The sequence below is a fragment of the Lepidochelys kempii genome, chromosome 9 (genome assembly GCF_965140285.1).
Source record: "Lepidochelys kempii isolate rLepKem1 chromosome 9, rLepKem1.hap1, whole genome shotgun sequence".
Taxonomy (NCBI): domain Eukaryota; kingdom Metazoa; phylum Chordata; order Testudines; family Cheloniidae; genus Lepidochelys; species Lepidochelys kempii.
This window is the reverse complement of record NC_136388.1, coordinates 33,223,713-33,250,617: the sequence shown is the minus strand read 5'-3', so window position 1 is coordinate 33,250,617 and position 26,905 is coordinate 33,223,713. Positions and strand designations below refer to the sequence as shown.

Sequence of the window (26,905 nt, the reverse complement as noted above, 5' to 3'; positions counted from 1 at the left end):
AATAACTGCATTGCAGTCAATAGTTTCATCAGTGTAAAACTGTTGTACATGAATTAAGAGTCAGAACTAGTTTCAGAGTAGCAGCCGTGTTAGTCTGTATTCGCAAAAAGAAAAGGAGGACTTGTGGCACCTTAGAGACTAACAAATTTATTTGAGCATAAGCTTTCGTGAGCTACAGCTCACTTCATCAGTGAAGCTGTAGCTCACAAAAGCTTATGCTCAAATAAATTTGTTAGTGTCTAAGGTGCCACAAGTCCCTCTTTTCTTTTTGTGAATCAGAACTAATGTTTCAACCACTGACCAAATGTAAAAATAGCAATATTACATCTGGAAAGCTCTTAACATCAGTATTTGTTAAAGAGACAGTTCTAAGCAAAGAATCATAAGTATGACAGTCAACTTGCTTTTACAAGCACATTTCCACTAATTATTTAATATCAGCACTTTGCAGCTCATTCATTATTCACTGTGATGCTCTTCAATGCAGTTGGTCTTGTAAGAATAACAATTTTATACTGCTATATAACAGAGACATGAACCCAATATATTCTTTTCAAAACATTCCATAAATTGAACTATACTTTTGTGCTTTCAGTGGGTTTGTCTTTTGATTGTTTCTTTTGAATACAAGGTTGGATGAGTAAAAAGATTATTCCTACCATGTAAAGCAAACCACATATGTAAAAAGAAAAATCATATTTTTGTGTGATGTCATAGATCCAACCTGCAAAACAAGGACAAGACAGTTTTCAGTAGGGAGCATATCAGAGAAACATAAAACAGGAATGTTCAAAAAACACTGCATATTTATCTCATGAATGCATCCTATTATGTGACACTTCATTCAAGTCACCAATTTTTTCTAAAAAAGAAATGAAGTGGAAATTGTCTCCATCTTTTAGACAATAATAACAGAAATGAACTAACAAAAACCAGTGATTTATTCAGTCCTATGCAGAAAGCCAACCCATGGCCTGTGCATCACTTATATCCCATTTAAATCCTCAAAATGGGGCTTCGGATATGCACAGGCCTTTTGATGGTCCTCTCCATAAGGGAGAATTTCACTCCCTGTCTGAAGTGAGGTATATGGAGTTAGGACTTTCAAAACATTTTGGACGGGGAAGCTTAAGGAAGAATGCTTTGGATCCAGGGACAGAAAACATAAGTGATTCAGAGGGAGAGCATCAGGCTGTGATGCAGCACAAGGCTGAATGGGAGTTTGGGCTGAGCTACCTACTTGCCAGAAAGAGCCAGGACTCAGGTGTGGGTGAAAACAAGAGGCCATCCTAGAAGTCTGGCAGGAAGATTCCAAGTGGAGGGGCCTATGTTTATAGATTCTTTCTATAAACTTAGGCCCCTCCACTTGGAATCTTCCTGCCTTAATCCATTCTTGTTTTGGGCAATGTTTTCACATAACTAGAAAAATGTGATCAAATTACTACTACTACTACTAACATTATTTCCATATGTATCCAGCCTCCTTTCTTGGAATAAAGAATAGAAAACTGTGAAAATATCAGTTTTGTCAATGAATGTGTTAACTGTAAGTAAACTTAAAAACATGTTGTTGTACTACAGAGGCACTGGGGAACACCCTGATCCTCAGCTGGTGTAAATCAGCATAGCTTCATTAACTTCAGTGGAGCTATACTGATTTACACTGTAAGGATCTGGCTCAACTGATATTTAGTATTTAATTTAATATTTAATATTTACAAAGCACTTTACAGGCTTGATTTTCCACTATTTTGCACCTGGTATAGTCATTTACACCTGTGGAAAATCGATGTAAAATGCCGCTAAATCAGAATGACCATTTTACATTCACATTTGCACAGGTATAAATGGTTATACAAGGTACAGGGCAGTGGAGAATCAGGCCACATATTGAAAGATCAGTATTACTATCCCAGTTTACAGATGGGAAACTTACATGTAAGAAATTACCCCAAGCCATACTGTGAGTTAGTTGCAGAGGTGGTATTAAACTTTAGGAACTCCTGGCTCCCAGACTCCTAATCAATCTGCTATTCAATCATCCTAACTATGTAAACAGTAAACGGAGATGTTTTCAGTCCTCCATCCAAGCTCTAGAACAAGTCACAGATAGTGAATGGCTCAAAAATTCAAAACTCAGGTAGAGTTTTATTAGTTTAAATTAGTCCTAGGCTCCCATAAGTCTCTGGATATGTGATATAGGTATCTGAAGACCCTACACTGTTCATTTGCTAAAGTCTGTAACTCAAACCTTCTGTTTTATTCAAATTTCTTTCATATATGATTTTGATCCTTGTTTGGTACATAAATCCCAATAGCAAAGCTAGATCACCAAATTCTGAATGCTTCTGTTTCTCCAATCTTCATCAACTCCAGCCCAGACAACAAATATAAATCCTATACCAGCAGCTACAGATAGGAATAAAGCAAATTGCTTCTAACATCCCTCTGAGTACAAAAGGGGCTACCTTGGCTAACCCTATTTAATTGTTCTTTCTCTGACCCATATTGTCCCTGCCACTTCTGCATGTTGTTTTAAAAATTCTGATTATAATAAAGAAAAGGTGAAGGAAATAATTTTAAATGGAAAAAATCTATTCTGTCAGGACTGCTAACTCAAAAGTCCAGAAAAACTCTCTGGGTGAAATTCACCTCTGTGTAAAGGGAAGCATGAAGGTTTAACTTACACATAGGACTCATGCTAGCACTGTGCACAGGGTGAATTTCACCCAGTTTATTTTACTTAACCCAGCTACGGTATATGTATGTGATTTTGTAGGTGATGGAGTTGGTACTAAATACAGAAGGCCAACACAGGTACTTGAATACATGCATACAGTTCCAGGTGAAGTCAATAGGCCCAATCTGACAGTCATTGCATAGATGGAACTCCCTCTGATGTTTATGGGAGTATTGTCTTAAAAAGGACCACAGCATGCGTTCTAATTGGTGTTGCATATGATTGGTTGAAGATACAATTGAGCCCAAGTCATGAAGGGCCCAATCCTGCAGTCTTCAGTCATATAAAATTCCCAATTACCTCAATGGGAGTTTTGTGCACATAAGAGCTCCAGGATCAGGGCCTAATAATGGTAATTAATTATGGCGTAAACAGGCATGCACATTGTCAGAATGTGTGACCCTTTTATTTGGGCTGCTGAATGTTGACAATCTCTTTTAAATATGACTTCACAAATTTGCCTTATATATAACTGCATAGGTATCTCCTCTTCTCTTTTAGTTTGCTCTGTTCCCTGCTGGCACCCCTCTTCCTCTACTCCTGGAATTATGCCCAGCATATTGCACAATTAGGAGGTTAACTTTGTTCATGAGAGAAAAAACAGCTGAATTAACAAAGCATAAAATTTACTGGGACAAAGAGAAAAAGTACAGTCCACCATCTTCTCTATTTTCCAAGAGACAGAGTATTGTCTAATAGTTAAAGAAAAGTCCTGGGTCCTACTCCCAGTTGTGCCACTGACTCATTGTGTGATCTTGTGCATTCAATACATTCTTCTGTGGCTTAGTTTACCCAAATGTAAAATGGGTATAAAATACTTACCCAAATCACTGGGTAGCTGTGATAACTAATTAATATTTGTAAAACATAGTCAAATCTTCTGATGAAATGCTCTATAACATGCAAAGTATTGTCACTGTTCCCACAGGAAGATAGAGTTTCTGTGGAATAGTATGAAAAATTGTCTCATGAACAAGACTCTTGATCTGTACATTATTTAGACCAAATGTTGGAAATAATATCATTTCCCTCCTTCAAGAAAATAACCTTACCTAATATATGTTGCATTTAATACTAGTTACAAAATAAATGTTTATGTAATGAAACTACTCTCTGGTATCAAAAGCAAAAATAAAAGGAGTACTTGTGGCACCTTAGAGACTAACCAATTTATTTGAGCATGAGCTTTTATGAGCTACAGCTCACTTCATCAGAATGAATGAAAGCAAAAATGTAGTTTTGGTTAATTATATCATAAGACGATTGAAAACAATTTATTTTTTAAAAGTAAATTTAAAACATTATACTACTTAAGTCTTATGTTCTTGAGTGAGTCAATCATGGAGCCAGGTTAATAAAAGTTGGTGCAGGAGTCGTACATTACCCCTTCCTGCTACCTACTACCAATGGCAATTGAATTTGTGGGTGTTAAATTATTGTGGTTAGGGTCCTGGACTGAGACCCAGAGATCTAGGTTTAATTTCTGATTCTACTCCTGATTTTTGTGTATGAACTTGGACTAGTTACCTTATTTTTGTGCCTCAGTTTCCTCATCTGTAAAATGAGGATAATACTTCTCTACTTTACGGGAGTGTTGTAAAGATAAATATATTAATGTCTATAAGGACTTCTTCTGATGCTGTGGTGATAGATTTCATACAAATAGGGTAGATAAATAGTGCAGTAGAGTGCTATTCCTTTAACAGGTGTGCAGTCTAGGAATCCTCTCCACTATCTATATAACAGTCTATGTAATAATATTGCTGGATTGTCTGTGTCACTATGAAGCCTAAAATGTCTGTTGAGTCAATGTAAAGCAATGGAAACAGCTACAAGCATGGTTGAGAGCTCTTTTTGTTTAACATACCAGCAGGTTCAATCATCACTGGGATTTGTGGTCTGTTGCCATCCAATTTTTAAGTTCTCAACCATTTTTTACTTTACAAATTACACCTGTGTGACAGCAAGGCATGTATCTATGCCACACCAAGAACCTAGACCATTATGACAGCAGAGGTAACTTAACCTATCACCACCCTTACACATTTAGCTAATTTGCATGCAACAATTTTATTGGTTGTATGAGGCAGTTGGCACAGATGGTGGATTATTTGGCCCAGATGACACACCCCTGTGACAGCCCAGCCATTCAGCAACTAGTTTAAGCTTAAAAGAGATGTCTGGGGAAATCAGTGTGGGGGAAGCTCTTGTTAAGCAATGGCCTGTAGTAAAGAGCCTAACTAAAGAGCCCAGTTTCAGGGTATGGGATTTGCCTGATTTTTGTTTGTTTGTTTTTTTAATTTGTTTTCCTCTATTACTGTTAATAAACTGGGATTTGGTTTTATATTCCTTGAGATTCTGGAAGTTTTAGGGTTGGAGCTGTGGGTTCCAGGTGACTCTGTGTAACTCCCTACTGGGGGAAGCTTTAGTTTATGGCCAGAGCTCAGAGGAATGCTGCTAACAGATACTTCTGAAGAGATGCACTGAATCAATACATAGGATTTGTAATATTAGGTTAGATCGATGTTCCATCTGCTCCATATCCTCTCACAGACAGTGGCCAGAATTAGATGCTTCTGAAGAAACCCCATAAAGGACAATTATGGAACAACTGCCAAGGCAGCTCTGGCCATACACCTTTGTGGCTAACACCACCCTACTTCGGGGATATGCTGGCCTCCTATGGAACATGGGCCTCTAGAAGAGGAGAAATAGAGTTTAAATTATTAAAATTCTGCCCAAGATCAACACAAGCAAGTCTTCTGGCAGACATGTGCCAATGAGAAATGTTTTTAAGTGCTGCAGTTTCACTGAAAAGAGATATTTTAGAAAACTTGTTCTGTATATCTTCACATCCTGGTGTTCTGAGTTCAAGTAATAAATAACAATATTACTTAACAAAATTAAGATTGTGGTAGATCACCTAAAAACTTAAAATGCAATATGTTTTCTATATTGAACAATCTCTAAAAATAGCTTCACTCTCTCCACTGAAAGTTTAGAATAAAGGAGGGCTCAAATTTGCAGACGCTAACCAATGCTGGCCGCAAAATTATATACCTGCCACAATCTGCATCTAACAGATCTGAGCTAAAATAACACTGGAAATTGAAGCCAACTGTTGCTTCACTTAGTCTTTGCTATTGCCTCACTATTTCCCCTTTGGAATGCTTGATACCACATCTGTGCCAGGCAGGTTAAGTCAGGACACTGTTCCAACTGCTGTTTGTACAAGCACATTTCAAGGAGCTGTCCACATTTCTTGTTCAAGGAAAACAAGGCTTTTAAGAACCCACATATAGTTTAAGTCCTTCTAAGATCTTTCTCAAGAAGTGTGAGTTCAGCATCGTGACAGCCCATACGGCAACCTCAATTCCTTGACTGATGCACTTCAATTCTGCATTCAGATGGTTTCAAAAGGTTTGAAACACAAAACACCATACATAAAATAAACTCCTGTTACCATGTTATTCACATTGGTTCATAATATAAAAGCAGAAGGGCTAGCTGTTTTAGAGCAATCACTGTATCTTTTTTAAAATTATTTAAAGGCCAAATTCTCCCTTGAGATATGTACATGTTAACTGTTACTGGGCTCAATTCTGGCTGACAGGGTTTGGGAAAATGCACCGAAGAGTTGTAGTTTTGCTCCCCTTTGAAACGATTCAGCATGTCTTCTTGTCTACGTCATTACAGCAGTGCTGACAGGTACAGAGAAAGAGAGAGGGACTACAGATCTCCCAGTGCTGGTGGTGGCTCTAACCCAGCTCAGTGACCATGCTATCCCCTACTGAAGATGACCTATTGCACCTTATTGCTTTCTTCTGACTCATGCACCCAAAAAAGACAGTCACACTCTGGGCCAAAGTATTATTTTTAGGGAGTATTTTTGTCACCTGCCTCCCCATTCCTTTGTACTGGATATCTTACAGTGAAGGGGTTTGATTCCTTCTAAGTTCATTTGAGGGGAGCTGTAGCAATGCTTGCAACTTCACTTCTCCCAGGGGTGAGGGGGAGCATGCAATATAGTCCCCAAAATGGACAGTGTTGGCTGATAATCGGCCAAAGCCAAGGCAGCTGGTGATGAGCTTTATCAGCACATCCATTGGGCAGCCTATGCTGCTGGAGCACAAACACAATTTAAATCTACCTGATGGACCCACCATAGAAGGTGATGGTACAAACCAGTCTGTGCTCCCCACTGATGAAATCTCCCTCCCGTGATGCACAGTGGCAATTCTTACTACAGCATATTTCTCATCTGGAAATATGCATGCTTCAAGTGTAAACTGTGATACACAAACACAGGAGTAAATATGTTAACAGGATCGGCTCTAGGCACCAGCAAAGCAAGCACGTGCTTGGAGCGGCACATTTTCAGGGGCGGCATTCCAGCCACCCTTTTTTTTCGGGGCAGTTGCGCTCTCGGAGCTGCACCACTTAGACAGGGCGAGGGTACCGCGCCCCCGGCCACAGCGGGAAGGGGAAGCCTCAGCCCCAGGATGCTGAGCTGCCAGGGCCCAGCCGCTACCTGGGGAGGAGAGGGCGAGTCCTGCCGGGGAGCCAGGGCTGCGCTGCCTCATCTGCGCACTAGCTGCTGTGCTGCCTTGTGCCACCCCTTATATCGGGGCTTCTCTGCGCAGCTGGGCGGAGGAGGAGGTAAAGCCCCTGCAGGCGCTGGGAGAAGGTGACATTACTCCCTCTGCTTCCAGCACCACCTGCAAATCCCAGCACCACCTGAGCTTGGGGCCACAAAAAACCTAGAGCCGGCCCTGTATGTTAACCCTTTCTATGCTAGAAAATTTTTATATACAATTATTTTAAACAATGTACCATAAAAATGATAGTTTGTAACAGAGCTAGAATGACTTGCAAGGATGGCAGTTTGTACTGAGGGTGGGGAATGTCTTCTGTAAACACATACATGTAAAATGGGACACTAGTCAGACTGGGAGCTGCTGTAATTTTGTTATCCACATTATTATAATATCACAAGTATATAATAATTCAGATATAGTCACAGATATGCATTTTGATTTGAAACTTGAACTATTTACCTGCAAATGGTGGTCCTAGCAGTGCAGATATCCCATTGGCACAAAGTATGATGCCGTAAGCATTTGCAAGATGCTCTATCCCAACTAAATCTTCAGTCACAACAGGCATGAGAGAAAAATATCCACTGGAAAATCCTATTAGGGCACAAACCATTGCCAGGCTAATATATGTATGCATTAATGGCAAAATAAGAATACAGGTGACAAGAGTGAAGTTAGCTGTCAGAAAGACATTCCAAGTACTGATACAGGGTAAATCAGAGATGATTCCAAGGATCACCTTTCCAAATATATGAACTATGGCTATAATCGAGGTCAAAGGAAATACATCATTCTGTGTGGATAAATTATACTGTTTGACGATTTCTGGAAGATGAATAAAAGGAATAACAAAGCTGCTGTATGCAAACAATGCCCAAAACACAAAGGCCACAAATACTCTATTAGTAAAAAGTGATGCAGCCCCAAAGTAGCTGGAGTACCATGTTCCAAACCCCTTCTTGATTGTAACAGTCAGCTGGCTCACTCTCTTGAGAATGCAAAGAGCATACAAATGCTTTCCACGTCTGGTTTTACCTTTGCACTTCATAGCTTGAATATTATCAAGCACTTTGTCATTAACTGGTCCTTCTTTTTTCTCTTGCTCTTCATGTAATACCCCATTAGATTTTATGGGCTTTGCAGAGTGGAACAGAGCTTTTGCATGATAATCTTCACTACTGTTTCTCTTAACACCTTTTTCATTGGCATCCTTCCTGGAAGAAAGTGGCCTCATGAGCGCTCCGCAGACACACAGGTTCAGAGACACAGCACCCTGGATGAACATTGCATTCCTCCATCCAAATTCCTTACACAGATGCTTCAGTAAAATGGTCATTAGAAATGTTCCAAACCCTGTTCCAGTGGTACTAAGTCCCTGAGCGAGTGCTCTTCTCTTCTGAAAATACTGTCCTACCATGACCACTGCAGGAAGATAAACCATGCCACTCCCAACACCTGTGAAAATAAAAACATCACATGCTACTCTACTGAAATCATCCAGATTTAGCAAGGTATACAACAGGGATGCCCAAACTCTGCAGCAGCAAGAGCCACATTAGCAACATACCAGTAATACAAGGACCATACCAAATTTGTATATAAATATAATAAATAAATACTTTGCATTTATCATTTATTTTAATCCAGTATTCATAGTACTTTCCAAACACAAATTAATTAATCCTTGCAAAGTAGGTATTGTCCCATTTTACATATAGAAAAACTGAGCCATACTGAGGCTAATGGCTGTTGATATTTTCAGAGGTGTTGAGCAGTCATATCTCAATATGACATCATCAGAAGCTGTGAGCGTTCAGCACTTCTGAAAATCAGGTCCCAAGTAACTAGCCCAAGGTTATGCAGCAAGTCAGTGGTAGAGGTGGCAATAAATGTACATAGATTTTAATTTTTAATTGTATATGCACACAGCCATAATATTTTCTTGTACCTGTATCTTATTTGACAGCAAATAGACATTGCTTGATTTTTAAGTTCACGAGTGATGAAAACTTGCAGCTAGTCAGTTTTTCCTCACTTTGCAACTACAGAGTGGGGTGATTGTAGGATACATTTTAGAACTCCATGGGCTGCATTTGTTGCTGATCCAAAGCCCATTGCAACACTGCATGCAACACAGTATCTATAGGTGTAATAATAGAAGATGACAGAGGGGAACATCTCCCCTTAACTTTCAGCTGTGAGGGAGGGGGCTGACAATGCCATTCCCTCTTCCCCCTTTCTGCCCCCTGATTTTTGCTGGCTGTGTAGGGGAGAGGACAGAGAGGAGAAGCTAAGAATAAAGGTATTACCATATCAGCTAATAGATAGGTGGGGCAGCTGTAATTGTATCCTCCGGCCAACAGAGGGCTCTCTGTCCCCTCTTCTCCCATTGCTGGACAGGCATTTCAGGATCCTTATATGGGCCCTTCCCCTCCAGATATGAGGGTCTGAGGAGCTGAAGGGTCTGGCTCCCTCTAGTCCCTTCCCTTAGGCCAAAACCAGGAGACACAGCTATGGGGGATGTGGGGCCACGATGAAGGGGAGACAGCTGATGGGGTGCACAGGCACTGGAGAGGACATAGGGGAAGCCAAGAGGGATATTTTGGGAAAGGTACAAGAAGCTGGAAGGATGCGGGGGAAGTGAAAGAGCCTGGGGTGACAGGCAGTTTGGGGAAGAGAGAATGAGGGGCTTTGTGAGTGAATGAGTCTGGGGAGAAAGATGGGAGAGATTCATGGAGATGAGCCTGCGGGTTGGAGAGAAGACATTGGAGGAGTTTGTTGGAAATAGGTGGGTCTTGGAAGACTGTACATCAAGAGGAGTTGGGAAGAGGAAAAAAAATAAACTGATGGTGTTAGCAGGAGGGTGGGCATGCAATGAGCCACCTGAACACTAACTGCACTGCTGGTCAGAGGCCAAGGTAAGTAAGTGCTGGAGGCCCTTTTTTAAGGGCAATGGAGAGAAAACAACAGGTGTGGGAACCTTTTTTGGTGTTGCAGTGAAGGGAGGTCTTATGGCATTGCAGAGGAATATCCCTGATATCTCCAATTTTTTACCAGAATTACTCCACTGATAGTGTCTCAGTTCTTCTCAATCTCACTTGAAACATCCAGTCAGATTCCTCTAGAGAACACAGATATGGTTTTCATGTTAGCTATTTATTTCTATATATTACATTCTGCAGTTCAAAAGTTTTGGTCTGGTTTCCTTGGACAGGATGAAAAAAAGAGAATTGATTCCTTTGTACCTAAGGGTACTCCAGATATAAGGAAAGAGTCGTACAGGTAAGGCTCCCTGCCCTGATGAGAGTTAATTATACATTACTGTTTTGATATCATTGTGATCTCTAATAGAATCAATAAAATGATACCAACCATAATAGAAAAGCAGAAGAAAATTCTTTACAGAAATTCTGTGGATTTTGTAGAAATTTCTTTAAGGGATTTTTGGGGGCAGGCAGCTTCATTTCAATCTCGCCAAAATTTCCAAAAAGATTTATTTTGTCCATATTCATCACTCTTAGCTTTTTCACACAACTTGTAGTTTCTGATTTATCCTTTTGGGAAAGACCAAAACTCAAATCTTTTTTCCACCAGTTGAGCTCAGTGAGAGCCTGAACTATACCTTGCTTCATGCTGCAAATGCATCTTTCTAGAGACATTACATCCAGAGCCTCTTCAATGGAAGTGTTGCTCAGATAAGAAACACAAAAATTATCCCTTAATTATTCCTTGCAGTCATGTCTGCCATCCTGTCTCACAGCTGTGAATAACTACCTTCTGATGAGGGATTCTGGGATTGGAGGTACTCTAGTGTGTGACAGACAACCAGTGTGTTAAAAGCTCAGACCATTTGAGAAGTTACAACAATCTACAATATGTGACTAATGAGTTTGGAAAGATAGTCCTTGTCAGGGCAGCTGATCCCTTAAGGGGAGTTGGGCCCAGACTCATCTGTGATGACTCAGCTACCTCCCAGCTGAGACTGAAAAGCTATGGATCAGGTGATGATTATGAAAGCCAACAAGTAGGCTATTTGAGAGACAGCTGTGGGGAGGTTCCTGAAAGAGTAGTTATAGGAAGTAGTTTCCCTAGAGCAGGGTAACTCCCAGGCAGAGAGTTAGAAGAAGAACTGAGGTAAGAGCTTCCAGGAGCAGGGGGGCGCTGGTAAGAAGCCCCTGGATGGGGGAGTAAGGGAGAAGAGGAGGGTTTGTGAATAATTCTCAGGCAGGTGTCCTGTACAGTAGAAACCTCCCGGGAACAGTAGGTCTCTGTAGAAAACTCTGGAGTTAGAGGCTGGAATGATTGATGTGCTGTACTAGTTTTCTGTAGAAGTAATAAAGCTGAAGCCCTGGAGAAAAGGGCCTGAACCAGATTCTGGGTGTGGTGTCATTCCTTGGTCTGGGGAGGCAGGCCAGCAGCCTACTGACACCTTTGGTGTACTAAAGTCATTGCTCAACAAAGGCTTATGTTCTTCCTCTATCTATGCAAATAGAGACTTTTTTTGTACATAAAGGATTTTTGCTTATGGTATAGTGCTGTAAAGATGTAGTCCTCACCCTGAACATATCACCAAACCCTTCCTTTATAAGTTTAGTCATCTCTTAGGCTTGCTACAATTCCTTCATTTCAATGTGTGTGTGTGTGTGTGTATGTATGTATGTGTGTGTATATATATATATATATATATATATATATGCGCACACACACTAATTTATATTCTTCTACTGTGCTCATTAAAAGTGTAAATGGTTTTCCCATTAACTGACATTCCTATCTCATTTTCTGTGAGAGAGCAAGAGAAATTGTCGTATGGTAAAAAGGTTTGGCTGCATCTCAGTTAAGTTACACCAATTTGGCTAAAGGTAAAGAGCTGGAGAGCCTCTAGGCTGAAGTGACCGCCTTGTGAAAAGAACTGAAATCATGCTGGGTGAAGCCGCTACAACAAAAAGATGGATTGAGCCAGAAGGTACATCAGTTGATTGAAGCTAAGATCATAATCCAAAGACATGCGACAGTGACAAAGCTACAAGGCAAAGCCACAACCATACCCCTGCTAAAAAAAAAAAAAACCCACCAAAGAGCTCTACCCCAAAGAAAAAGGAAGATAAAGGTTATTTTCACATATTGATAAAATAGCGTGGCTGAGGAAAGAACAGAAGTGGGTGTTGTTAAGTGAGATACTATAAGCTGACAACACAGGAGGTGGCAAAGAGATTCTACCATCTAGGTACACAGGTGCCTGGTGTAAATTATGACATGCCATGGCATATGGATGACCACATGCATCCTATGGGCTACATGCAACAGAGAGAACCTCAGATCCTGGTTACTTAATTTTTTCTGATGAAAATAAGGGTATTGCCAAGGACTGGTTGCCATGATAAGGATGTTGCCAAGCATACTGGTTGACTTCCTGGTAGCAGCTAAACAAAAAGTGCCTCCCTGTCTGGGGAACATGGCTAAATGATAAATTTGATCGAGTCTACATTTTGGATATAGATTAGCTCTTGAGGGGGAAGCTTTGTGATAGGCTGACCTCTAGGCAAAACTGCCTTTAAAGGGCAGACTATCCTATCTATATATAGATATAAAGTGTGGAGGGTGTGTGTGTGTGTGTTATGTATGTATGTGTATGTATATATATATATATATATAGTGTGTGTGTGTGTATATATAGCTAAGGGAGATATGGATAGAGAGGAAACAATCCTTGGAATGAGTGTTGAGTGGGAGTAAATCCCATCACTGTCTCTTTAAGAGCCCAGGAGCCTTTCGGAGAGGGTGGGGCAGAGCTCCCCTCTCCCCCAACAAATTGCAGATAAACTGGGGGAAGGGGACCAGCATAAAGATAGCCTCCTCCCTCATATCAGAGCAGATACTAGGAGATATCAGCAGGCAAAAGCTGATCTGTGGAGTACCTAGAGGGCTAATTAAGGGAAACAGCCAGCTGAGGGAGAAGCTGGCAAAGGCCCTACAGTTGACTAACCCACGACTCAGCTCCAGGAAGAAGAACTGAGGGCTCCAGCTTAAGAAGGACCAGAAGATTTGATAAAAAGAACCGACTTTCAGAGACTAGAGCTGGGGGGGAAGGAATACAGCACAGTTCCAAGTTGAGGACTCCTGCTTAAGGAAGCACAGAAAAGGAGGAATCTAAAGAAGGAATGGGGAAAAGTTCCAGAACAAAATACGAGACTGTTTCCAGGCACAGGAAGAAAGAGTATCTTGAAGGAAGGAACTAGCAGGACTGAGCCTGAGATGACAAATGTCCCCGGTTTATCTGAGTAAGGTCCTAGTTATGCTTGTGACTGTTACTAATAAATTAAACCCTTGGAAGAGGGGGGGTGCTCTGACTAAAAAAGGTCTTTCTGGACTTGTTTGTAAACCAAGGCAGGACCTGCCTGTGGTGCCATCCCTGACTGAAAGGTGGCATGCCTGGGTGACCTCTATGCCATCCCACCACTGACAAAACATCTTCACATGCTGAATGATAGAACTTGCATGACAAAAATAGCCATTCGATCCGACGCTGCTTTCACTTCCATTGGTATAATTCTGTTAAAGACAATGGAGTTACACTAATGTAAAAACGGTGTGGAATAGAAATCAGGCCCATTGGACTACAATCTATCACTTGCCTCAGTATTAATTTTGGAATAACTCCACTGACCTCCAAGTGAGAGCAGAACCTTGCCTATTATGTCTAAAACTATAGAACAATAACATTGGTCTGACTGTGCAAGCTAACTAAAAAAACTAAAACTGTGCTTGCAAACTAAAAGAAAAATTGTTAAATGGTATTTCCCCACCTAAAATCACTTTATCAGAAGTTTAAAAAAAATCAAATGTTAAAATGACCCAAGAGCGATCTTCGTTTCTCTCATGTTCTCAGCAAATAGACTTCCAGAAGACACTGACACCATTTAAAAGAATTTCCAAATATAAATATTGCTTACCAGCTGTCACACCAAATGTAATGAAGAGGTAATGTACATTTGAGGCATAGGCACTCAATACCCAGCCTAGGGCATTCAAGATCCCGCCAGTTATTGCTGTCTTGCGGCACCCACATGTGTTAATGAATAAACCAATGAAAGGACCTGTCACAGAACATGAAGAAGAATTTGCTAAAAGGTTAGTGTAAAGCCCTTACTGTGAAACTTATTAAAAGTCTTAATTATCATTTCAAACAAAATATGAAACAGTTTAATTGAAATTGTTAAATGCAATTAAAAGGATTATTTTTTCCTGTTAACCCTTTAAGGCCCTCAAAAATGTCATTCAGTTAATCCCTTTAGGCCCTTGGCTAATAACTCTGCCAATACCTAAATTCAAAGTTCTTTATTTCACCTGCAGTGGCTTATGATAGTGCAAACGCTTAGTAGACCACAGAATCCTGCTCCTAAGTCCACTTCATGCTGCTTCTACCAAATTAGTGAAAAACGGTCAGCAAAGAATTCCCCCTCAGGAGTTTAATTCTCTGCTAGAGGAAGGTCCACAGTGATGGTGTAGCTGCTTCCCCAATCCAGCTATTCTCCCCAACCCCCGCTCCTCTGGGATGAGGGAACCGTAACTGCCTCCCTCTACCTGCAGTATTCCCCTCCCCACACACTGTAGTTTCAGGTGGAATGAAGATTCTAGCCACTGAATCTACATTCCTCAAGAGATTCATTAGGCAAGATGTGAGTTAAGCAGAAGACCAACTAACTTGTCTGTTGCAATGTGAAAATGTCTGCTTCCCTGCTCTAAAGAAAGATTTCCTCAACTCGAGGACCACATTCACACTGGCTTTCTCTCTCCCAGAGGTGTCATGATCCAGCTGAAATGAAACATTTTATCCATTACAGCTGAGAAACATTGTGCTGACTCAAAATGTGTGAAAATGAAGGCCATATCTTACAGAAAAGATCCACCCTTTAGTTTGATTTGTTGCTGTTTCACAGTCTCTGGAGCGGTGGAGATACTGTATTTAATTAATTAATTTGATTTATTTACTGATCTATACAATGTACTCTGTTATGACTTAGGTACATATACAGAATTTAATAACATAATTGGTCCATTCCCCATTAACTAAATTCTTGAGAAAAGATCAACAGATGGGCTCTTCTGGACAGCAAGGAAAATGAATTCTAAACTTTTGAGCCCTCTGGAACACCCTTTCAACAGCTCCCTGACACTTAAATCTAGGGCTTGCCAGCTATAACATCCCAGTATATCTCCAGTGCCAGTGCAGCACATTGGAGTAGCTATAAGCCTACTCACGGGGATTTGTCCATGGTAAATCAGAGCATAAATTAGCAACCAATCATATCAAGCTGATCCTGGATGTTCTTGGAAGGATACATCCCTCAACACCTTGTGAATGATATAATCCATTTCCCAGATGTTTCACTCTGAACTATCCTTGATCCTCGCATCAACTTTCAGAAATGTCAAGCATCACAACACTCAGCAAACTTAGTGAGGAGGCAGATGACAGTAGTCTATGAACCACTGTCAAATACCATGGGTGAAGGAACTCCACCATGTACAGTGAAAACAACATCCACAGTATAAGTCTTTTGTCACATTCAGGGGCATGCATATCTGTAGAATGTCTATGTATTTAGTGTGCATGAAGTAAGATTTGTATCTTGAGCAGTGGTTGATATTACTGCACATAAACATCCTGTTCCTTTGCTTATGAGATGTATGTTTTGCTTTTTTAATGTGATTCCTGCATTTGATTTAACAAAATTATGTGTTTATTCTACCTAGGTACCTGAGTACCTAACAAAATTATAAGATTCAGCAGGATGTCAGAGTCTTTTAAATTGCTACTGTCTCTTCTAATATTGGTCCTAAACTGTTCATGTTAGTGAGTCAGGCTCAGTGGATGGCCCTGCACTGCTTGTCATGGATGCAGTGGTGGGGAGGGAGAGCTCGGTGGTTTGAGCATTGGCCTGCTAAACCCAAGGTTAGGAGTTCAATCCTTGAGGGGGTCATTTAAGGATTTGGGGCAAAAATTGGGGATTGGTCCTGTTTCTGTTTAATCTATCATGGCACTTTGTCCTGTTGATCCCATTTGATGCTGTTATTTAACCACCCTTATAAATGTTTCACAGAGCCTGTGACAGGTACTACAGGATAATCTATTTACACTCAGGTGAAGGGGGGAACAAATAAATGTGGTCTGTTTAACAGACAAAACATGGCACCTTATATCCTTGGGAGTGCAGACCTGGAAAGCCCTCTCACAGGCATTCATGCAACAGATAAATACACCTGGCATGTAGAGAAGGATTGGAATTGCTTCTGCAACCCTGTTGATCTAGATTAGCTTAGTCACTGTACAGATCTCTGAAAGCCAACATCTTGCCATATATATAATATAGCCTTTAAATAGCACAGAAAGCAGAATTCCCTGCACTGATTTAAGTATTAGTGATGGTAACAACTTTTGCAGAGGCAGGTGGTGCATCCCACCACTCAGCTGAAAATAAGAGGCCTCTCTGTAAAACTCTGACAAAGAAATATGTAAATAAGCACAGAGGATAAGTGGTTAAATGCTGCTCTGAGAGCTTTAGTGATTTTAATGATATTTTAACTATTATAAGCTTTTGTGACTTTGGAACTTACTTGTATCCCAAATTATCTTCATTGTTAATTATTAATGATTGACAATATTTCAGCTAAAAGATACTTTAGTTACTTGTTTTCCTTTCATTCTTGAAGACCAAAAATAAACTACAGTTTCTGAGTATTAGGAAGATACAGGGAAATGTGGACTGTCCTAGCATGATTCAAGATTTACCTTGCCCTCTGTGAGGTTTGGTCAAATCCTGCCCTGACTTGGACTCCTTGGCACCCCATTGAAGTAACTGAGATTGCACAAAGTTTAATCCTGTAGGATGTATACACCTAACTCCAGCAGTATTGACAGACATTTCACATAACATAGATTAGAGAATATACTCATTTTTCTGGGTTGAACTAAGACTTAATGGGACCCAGCTACACTAATATTTTGGGGTCTTTTAGGGACTCCTCCATCTTCCTCCAAGCCTCCCCTCTTCCAGGTGGGCTGTTCTTTCTAGTGGTACACACCTCAGACAGACTCTAAATATGATTCTATACAGCCTTGCACCTTGTGCTGTCATTTACACTTGTGTAAAATAGGTGTATAGCACAAAGTGGATATAAGACTTTGCGCTCACTTTGCACATATGTAAATGACAGCACAAAGCATCAGACAGTGAAGAATCAGTCCCTAATTCTGTTCCTCCCAGCCTTACCTCTTGACCTCCCAAGTAGATTCTAAGACAGACTCCAAGCTTTTTGGAGGGACTATTTTTTCCCATTCCTGATCCAACCAACCAGGTAATTAGCTGGGACCATCAGATGTATGTTACATGACTGCCTACTGCTCCTCCTCACCTCACTGTTTCCCCCAGCTTCACTGCTGCTCCCTGCCTCCCTCTGACTACATGGCTCACATGCCAGGGTATGTCTACAACTGCAAAGAAAAACCCTAGAGCCAAGGTCAGTTGACTTAGGCTTGCATGGCTTGGGCTGCAGGGCTAAGAGTAGCAGTGTAGACCTTAGAGATCAGCCTGGAACCCAAGTTCTAGAAGGAGGAGCTTGGAGCCTGGACTCCAACCCCAGTGGGAATGTCTATTTTTAGCCCCACAGCCCAAATTAGTTGCTGTGGTAGACAACTGAATTTGGCCTGGTGACTTTAAAACTATAGTCCAAGAACACTATGGCCTACTCAGTTACCATATTTGAATAGTGCAAGAAAATACTTGCATGGGGGGAAATACTACATTAAACCTATACAGTTTTGCAATATAATTATATTGGAACGTACCTACGATCAATGTAATACCCATGCTAAGGGAGCTAACCCAGGCAGTCAAGCCTCGACTTTGACTGAATTCTTCAAGCCATTCCATGTTAAGTATTCCAAGGGCCATTTGTGACCCCATGATGAGTATATGTACAAGGAAGGAAGAAAGGACAATCATCCAAGCCCATCCGCCATCAATGTTTGGATTAGGCTTAAGTGTCTTAGTCTTATCTTTTGAATCATCTTCAAAATCATATGCAATATCTTCTTGAGTGGTGCACATTTTCCCCACAGTATTCTGAAACAAAAAAAAAAATGCTTTCAGTATGCACAGAAAACAGGTACAGGTTTGTAATAGTTATTTGTTTTTATTTTTTAATAGTATAGATTAAACTAGTTCCCCAACCTATTTTTCAGCATTTGTTGGGGTTTCTGCATACAGTAACAGTATGAGGACTGCAGGGCAGTATTATTCAGCCACAACCTTAACTCCACTTCTACAAGTAAATAGGTAAGAGAGCCTCCGGCTAGAGCCGGTAAAAAAATGTTACACAAATATTTCTGAATTTGTTTTGCATTTTCAACATTTTGAAATGTCATAAAGTATCAACCAGCTCTATAGTTCCAAAAATGGGGGAGGAGGATTTTACAAACTTTTTTTCAAAGTTTCTTGTTTGTTTTTTTAATTGAAATATTTTGAAAATTAACATTTTTGAACCTCTAATTTTTTTTACCACCTCTATGTACTGTTTTCTATGAGAAAATCTGTGGGATTATGATGTGCATCTCTCCCTTAGCCAGTCTCAGGATAGCCCTGCCTACTCTACTCCCCCACACACTCCTGGGTTTCATGAAGCAGGGACGGTGTTGCAGAGGTGAATGGTACCCCTTTCTCCCATGTGGAAGGGATGAGAGCCACACATGGAGGGCTTGGGGCACGATTTAGATCATGATTTTTTAAAAATGAAACTGTTATAACAAATTTGGACCATAGCCATATTTTCACTATTGCGTTTCAATGCAGATATGTCCTTCATGTGGTTTTTAGTAGTATAACAGCATTTCAATAAATTTAAATATAAAACGCATGGAAAACCATACACTGTGTGTGTTGTGTCTTTCTGGTTTTTGTACTTACCTATGTGATGTATGTGTGACTATAATTTGCCTTGTTTGTCACTTTGGCCCAGATCCACAAATAGAAGTTTGGAGCCTAAATACCTTTGTAGATCTGGGCCTATATGTTTCTGCTTTAACTTTACTCATGTAAGACTGGAAATGTGTAGCCTTCATGGATTGTGACTGTGGTCCCATAATAGGACAAGTGTCATCTATATATGATGCAGCATCTTCTGCTCTCCCAGTAAACTTGGATTATGTGTTTTTGTGTTCAAAATTATAAAGCTTTTAATGAAAAGGAAATAATAAATAAAAGATTACCATTCTTTCTGCAGCGAAAACCACTTGTAATCTTGGGATTTATTATTTTTACTATTGGTGGGACAAGAGTGAAAGAAGAAAATAATGAAAAAATATTTAGATTCCGTGATCTTCGAGATGTTTTGCTTACATAAATTATAGAGCAGGGGCCTGATCTTACCTTCCTTGCACAACTCAAGCTCCCATTAAAGTCAGTATGATATATAATTATATTGTTAGGCTTTCAGTTATGCTGGTGTAAATCCATAGTAACTCCACTGAGATCAGTCAGTTACTCCAAATTTATGTCAATGTAGATCAGAATCTAGCACAGTGGGAAGGTTTGGGTGCATATGGTATGGAGGACTGGGTCTCAAATAAATTAAATTGACTTTGGGTTTGTTAGTCCCCACAAATGAAGAGCACAACCCAGAAATAATCAAAATAATTTCAAGTGACTCCACAGGCAATTTTTAACTGGACGAGTCAAGATGCCGAGCCAACTCTCCATTTATCCTGTGATGTATTGAAATGTTACAATACTGTGGAGCACCACAGAGGTTTCCATGGAGACTGGGAACTTTAGTGGTACAAGTTACCAGATAAGGTGTGTTTTTTCTCTCGCCATGAAGAAATGGAAACAGGAGGTGGCTTCAGAAACAGACAAAAGAAAATATATTAGAAACAGTGAAACAATTTCTGGTGGTATTCTATGTACCACATTTAATAGTATAATATGCTTCTTGAAACAATAGCTATTTTGAAGAGATTAAATGCATAACTTAAAAGTATATGTGTGATGTTTTTCAATAAATGAGACCTTGTTCATCACTAACAAAATCCAGTTCCTATAGAATTCAAATGATAAATTAAATTCAGTGGAGCAAATGTTGCCTTCTAGTACATCTCAGTGACAGCCTCACACAAACAATAATAAACACATAAACAATAATAAATAGACCTAATAGGTAAGGCACAAACAAGACAAAGCCCACAGAATGGTGACATTGGTAAGGCTATATAGGTATAAAGGAGGACAGAATTTGGCCCACTAGATAAAATTCTGCTCTGATTCACAGTGGTATAAATCAGAGTAATTCCACCAAGATAAGCGAAGTTACTCTGGATTTACACTGGTGTAAATTAAAGGAAAATTGGGTCCAAAATATCTAAATTCATTAAAGCAAAGCGTAGTATGCAACTGATTCTGAACTCGTACAGTGTCTCCTTAATGCCAAAAAATAAGAATCAAGAAATAAAATTAATGGGTCATAGGCAAATATGATAGGATAAGATACTATAATGAAGCAGTGCTCATGGCAACCAAATATTACAGTAGTATTAGGAGCAGGACAGGCCTTAGGCATTTTGCTGCTCAGAGCAAACTTCAATATGTATACTGTGCTCCTTCCCTCAGGCCATGATATTTTACAAAAATAAATAAATAAAAATCTATAAAGTAAGAGCACTGAGTTTTGTTGTTGTATGTCACCTCCCATTTCTAAAACAATTGAGAAGCTGGACTGAGTGTAATGTGAGTACGCTGTAACCATTTTTAGCAGGGTACACTTGGAAGTCTACTGTAACACAGCAAAATATGTGGTACCCACTTAAATCATCTCCATGAACAGTTTTCAAAACTACAGGATAAAGTAGAGTGGTTCTCCATCCAATGGATTTTAGGAAGAGCACTGGAAAAGGGCTTCTCTGTGCCAACTTATAGCAATCTGACAACCTAGGAAAAATGTAGTTGTCCTGGGACTAAACTATTTTCTATAGTGACTGGGAAGAACCGTTGAAACTTTATAGAATTCATCTATTAAATTTTATTTCCAAATTAGTAAGAAGTAGGATGACCAGATGTCCCATTTTTGGGGACTTTTTCTTATATAGATGCTTATTACCCCCCACCTCCTATCCTATTTTTTCTCAGTTGCTATCCGGTAAACCTAGTAAGAAGTTTTTGATAAAGAAAAGTGTAAGTGCCCACTGCCAAAAGATTATGTCAATATCAGGGCTCCTTCTGGGTTAAATTCTGTTTTCAAATATAGCAGTTTCCAGGTCAGTGACATCACTCAAGATTTTACACTCAGGAAGCCGAGAGCATAATTTGACCAGTAAATATTTCTTTTAAACAACCAGGTAAAGACTGCCAGGGGTTGAAAGAGGGATCTCACCCACTTTTTAAGATGTGCAGGAGGGATGCACGTTAAAAGTTCCACAAAGATTTACAAGAGAGAAATTATCTCCTGTGAATTTCCTAAAGTGCCCAGTGTGAAAGTAGAATGAATTATATTGAAATTATAATTCATTAAAGAAATGCTGCTTGGAGGATTTGTTGAAATATAGTTGTCAGGAAGAGAAACATTAAGGCGTGTGAGACAATGGGTCCTCAAACTAATTAACTTAGAGCTCAGACTGAGCTAGGAGATTGGTAAACGTTAGTATGCAAATAAGATATGTATGTATATTTGTTAGTTTCTTCTTCCTTTTGTCTCTTATGTTAAATTGGCTTTCCCTTATCTGTTTAAATAAGTTAGCTTGAGCTTTGGCAGGAGGCTCACACATATCTGGGTGCATTGCTAATAAACAGAGTGGTCTGACAAATTTGTGAGTCTTGAATCTGACTTTGACACCAGGAAAGAGGTTATCCAAACACTTCCAGATTATGGCATTTACACATGCTATTGCCAATTATTTGCAAGCCAGCAGAACTTAAAGTTGTCAAAAGCAAAACTTCTTTTTATGTCTTGCCTCTATGTAAAAAATTCCATATAAAAACTATATTAAGCAGACTAAGTAATCAAAAGTAAAAAAAAAATGCAGACATCAAGGTTACAGTATTCAGCCCTACCTTAACTCTGATCCCTTTTACATATGCATCATAATACAAGGTTAGTTCCTCGGGTGTTGTCAGTGGAGTTAAGAGTGGTTTACATTAACAGAAGATTTGGCCACTGACTTTAATGATATGATCATTTACTTCTTGCAGTACACGTGTAGCTTCTTGCAGTACACCGTACTAGTGTGTGTGCGCCAGTCAGCTTATATGAAAAATACACAGAAAGCTGTACTTGCACAGTATACTATAGATTAAGTATAACAAAACAATAGTAAAAAATTGCTTGCATACATAAGCTGTCTAATTTTGTAGCTCAGTTACCTTCATAGTTAATTGTGGCACTGGCTGCACTGCAACTAAGGAACACAGGAACATGTCTGTGTTCAGCTGAGGTAACGGCACAGTGAAATGCCTCATTCACTGAATTATGTGTAAAGAAGGTTGCGCTGATAGTTGAAAGACAAATCTAAAGTACATGGCTGCTGATTATGGGTTCCGTTAGATTGTCACTAGTCCTCACCAGGCCACATAGGGGAGTAGGAAGGAATAAAGACCACTACATGCATGAGAGCAGGGACTCCATACTTCCCCCCCCCCACAATCAAATGGGCTGGAGGAACTGGTGAATGCCATAGCTGTGCTCCACTACACACCAGCAGAAATGGTCAGGCTCCAGCAGATGTGCCCTGAAAAGGAGTGAAGTGACTTAATACCCACTTGTCTTCAAAGCAACAGGGAAAGAGGACAGGGATTGTGCCTCTGAGTTACAGTTCCTTCCTGGAGTTCTTCCTGGGTGGTAAAGATACACACCACCCTTTACAAAGGCCCAGTGAGCCTAAAGGCTCAGATTATCCCTATATTAAAATTCATTGGGCCAGATCCTCAACTGATGTAAATCAGTGTAGCTCCATTTATGCTCTTTTACATCAGCTGAGGATCTGGCCCATACACAAGAGAGAAGAGAACTAATTGTATAAGAAGTCTAAGTCAATAAAGATCTACTGAATGATTATGGTAATGAAAATAATGAGGGATACAAGAATGGGAAAAAATGCAATATATTACACCATTTGTCTAAGATTGTAGAAAATAATGTTTGATTGACATAATCTATTGTTTCAGAAATAATATGTCATCATCTCACTAAAGATTGCCCATAAGTGTGAATCTGTGAAGGTTGAATATGGAACCCTAGTTTTTGTATTTCCTGATCTCAAGTGCTTAACTGTGCAGCTTTTCCATAGATTTTATATGGAATCCACAAAGTAATATTAATGGCCTAAATTTCAAAAATAAAGAGTAATTTTCAGTGCCTCAAATTTTGAGTACACAGTTTGAAACACCTTAAAGGGCCTGGTTTTCAGAAATGCTCAGTACCTACTCTCTCACAATCAAGCCCTATGAACTGTCTCAGATTGCCCAAAGATTGAGGCACCCCAAACCACTAGTCATTGAAAATGTAGTCTTGATTTAGCTATATGTGGGGTATATATTCACTGAACAGTATATCAAACTTTCTAAATACTGATACTGTACATAGTCATTTTTTTCTTTTTTGACACGAATGAATGTTGTGTATTTTTTAAATAATTTAAAACAAAAATGACTTGAAACAGTAACATTTTTTCAGTTTGACTTATGTCTAATGATACTCATCCTATTTACAATGGCAAAGAAACTGCTCACTTGACAACAGTAAGGATGGCCCCAACCAAATAAACTGATATAACAAAGTGATCTGAGTTAGTGCCAGACTTGCAACAACATCCATTAACCCTGGGTAAAAGGGAAATGCTTATTTTACCCTGTATGAACTGGATTCTGTCTCATTTTTATATTTAGTCCAGAATCTTTATGTAAATATACCCACAAGCAGGAAAGGTCACTTGCAATACTTGTGCAAACTCTCAAATGATAAACAGAGCTGGGATTGGACATTTGGCTGCTCTCCTCACTCATGACTCAGCACACCCCTGACCTATTGCATTGTATTGTGGATGTATTTAAGTAGAATGTAGTACCTTAGAAGTCAGAAAAGCAGAGGACACTCTTTGCAACTACAAAATAGTAAAGAAATTATAGCAAAAGTTCCAACAGTTTATATGCAAAGCCATACATATTTCCCACAACCAAACAAGATTGTGAGGTCCTCAGTCACAACAACAAGGCATGATACCCCCACCCTGACTCCCTTCACCTGTGACTGGGTTTGGATGTGGGAGTAGCTTCTAAGAGCCAGTTTGTCAAAAGAGCTTAGAATCAGATTTCAAATGTTCAGCACCCATAAGGGGTGCCAAATTTTCGAAAGAGCTCAGCTCCCATTTAGACACATTAATAAGAATCAGATTTTTTAAAGTGCTCAGGACCTAGCAACTCCCTCTGTAAAACAAGGCTAGATTTTCAAAGGCTGCTCATCCAGTGTGCACCCAACATAGCAGTTTCATCTACTAGATAAGACCCATTAAGTCTAATGGGATTTCTGCATGCAGGACTGTTAGGAGTCTGCCTATCTCACTTAACTAATTGAGGAGAATGAGAAGCAACTTTTGCATGATGTTAACGGCCTTCTCAGGTGAATTAATAGTTTAATAAATATTAATGCCAGAAAGAACTATTATCATTATCTATTCTGACCTCATGTATAACTCAAGCCATAGATTTCATCCAGTGATTCCTGCATCTAGCACAACTTGTGGTTGAACTGGAGCATATATTTTTGAAATACATCCAGTCTTGATGTATACTTTACTTTAAAGAGTATAAGTGATGGAGAATTTACCATATCCCCAGGTAACCTGTTCCAGTGGTTGATTATCTTTCCTGTTAAAAGTATAGAATATTGCACTTTTATGGCAACTTTCATCAAAGAACTCTAATTGTTTTACAAATAGTAATGAATTTGGCCTCACAACACCCCTGCTGGGTACCCTAAATAGTAATATCCCCATTTTACCAAGGCACAGAAAAGTTAAGGGCAACATTTACAAAGTGGCCTCCAATTTTGGATGCTTTAATTTTTGGTTGCCGAGCTTGAAACACATTTAGCCTGATTTTCAGGTTAACACCTCACTGACTTCAGGGGAATTGAGAATATTCAGCACTTAGATGAATCATGCCTGTCTTCATTTGCACAGTCAAACATGAAGGCAATCTAGTGTGGAGACTTCTTTTGAAAATGTTGGGCTAAGTGAGTTGGCCAAGGTCATGCAGGAAGTCTGTGGCAGAATGAGAACAAGAACAAGTTTCCATGCTCCTAGTCCTGTGCCTCAACTACAATGCTATCTTTCTTGCTCTCTGGCTATTTTTCTCACTCTTTGATGTTGTTATAGGATCTGTATGATGGATCTTGTTCCTGATATTATTCTCTCCCTAGGAGCATGTAACATGGTTATTAGGGGAAGCAGAATATGGAACTAAGATCTGAGAACAGATTTGTTTTCCCTCCCATTGGGCTCCAGTAAAGGAGAGCCTTACATCTAATGAAATGCTTGTTGTGGAAATGGTTTTAGAAAATATTCCTGGAAATGGATGTTTTTTCCAGATTGTACATGTGGGGTTTCCAGGATTCAGATCGTATGTCCCCCACAAAATGTAAATCAGGACCATTGACTCAGAAAGTAATACCACGTAATACGCTTCTCAGAACTTGAGCCTCCGCAGACAGACACACAGACAGAGGCTGGCAGACCCCAGAGATCACTGAATGCAAAGGGGTTAACGGTTGCCCCTGAGTGTGGGGGAAAGGAGGGAAATAAGAGGAAACGGAGTAAGCTGCTCCTTCGCTGTCAGCGGGAGAGCGTTCCGGTGGCGGAGGGGAGATGCCTCCAGCCGTGATGATGCTTTCGGGCAGGTTACCAGCCCTGCAGCCTCCCTCTGCCTGACGGTAGCACAAAGAATGACCGCTAGTTACCCCGCTGCTGCTGCTGCTGCAGCGCTTCTCGCCCGGAGCCACAGACAAAGCGGTGCCGCCTCCCCACGCAGCTGAGCTGAGCTGAGCTCCGCTCCCTTTCCGGAACCTCCCTCTCTCCCTGTGCGGCTCCGTGACACGGATCCTGCCCCCTCGCCATGTCTCGGTGCCATTCAGCCCCTGTGATCCACGCCGCCTCTAGAGCAGCCTCCCCTGGAGCGCGCCGTCCCAGCCGTACTCACCGCTCCGGGCCCGAGCCAGCCCTGCCGCCCGCAGGGCTTTAGTCCTGGCTCTCGCCGAAACTTGCAGCTTTCCTCCAAGCCCCTGGCTTTGTTGCCGTCCTGCCTATCATCCTCAGCCCAGGCTCCGCTCAACCTCCCCCCGGTAGCCAGCCGGTTCCCTCCCCTTGGCCCGGAGGGGTGCTGGACTGGGGCTTATTTTTGGGAGGAGGCTGCGGCCGATCGCTGCCCTTTTGCCCCCAGAACAGCTCGTTTTCTGCATGATCCTGTATCCATTCAGGGCAATTTCAGATCTGCACGCTCTCTCATGTGCCAAGGATACCGGCTAATTC

The 26,905-nt window shown here is 40.4% G+C and overlaps 1 protein-coding gene across 1 annotated transcript; it reads right to left on the bottom strand.

Moving 5' to 3' along the window:
* Positions 1-321: 321 nt before the first annotated feature.
* On the bottom strand, positions 322-26,905 carry SLC16A14 (solute carrier family 16 member 14). Its single transcript, XM_073358778.1, has 5 exons — positions 26,577-26,905; positions 18,188-18,464; positions 14,292-14,435; positions 7,798-8,793; positions 322-724 (listed from the first exon to the last, which is right to left on the bottom strand). Exons 2-5 carry the CDS (start codon positions 18,447-18,449, stop codon positions 576-578), a joined length of 1,551 nt encoding a protein of 516 aa, XP_073214879.1. The 5' UTR covers positions 18,450-18,464; positions 26,577-26,905; the 3' UTR covers positions 322-575.

Excerpts from the sequence above, each read along its gene's own strand:
- SLC16A14 (XM_073358778.1), bottom strand. The coding sequence starts at position 18,449 with ATGTGCACCACTCAAGAAGATATTGCATATGATTTTGAAGATGATTCA. Across the intron at positions 8,794-14,291 it reads TACATTTGGTGTGACAGCTG|GTGTTGGGAGTGGCATGGTT; the intron begins GTAAGCAATATT and ends TTATTTTCACAG. Across the intron at positions 725-7,797 it reads GCTAGGACCACCATTTGCAG|GTTGGATCTATGACATCACA; the intron begins GTAAATAGTTCA and ends CTTGTTTTGCAG.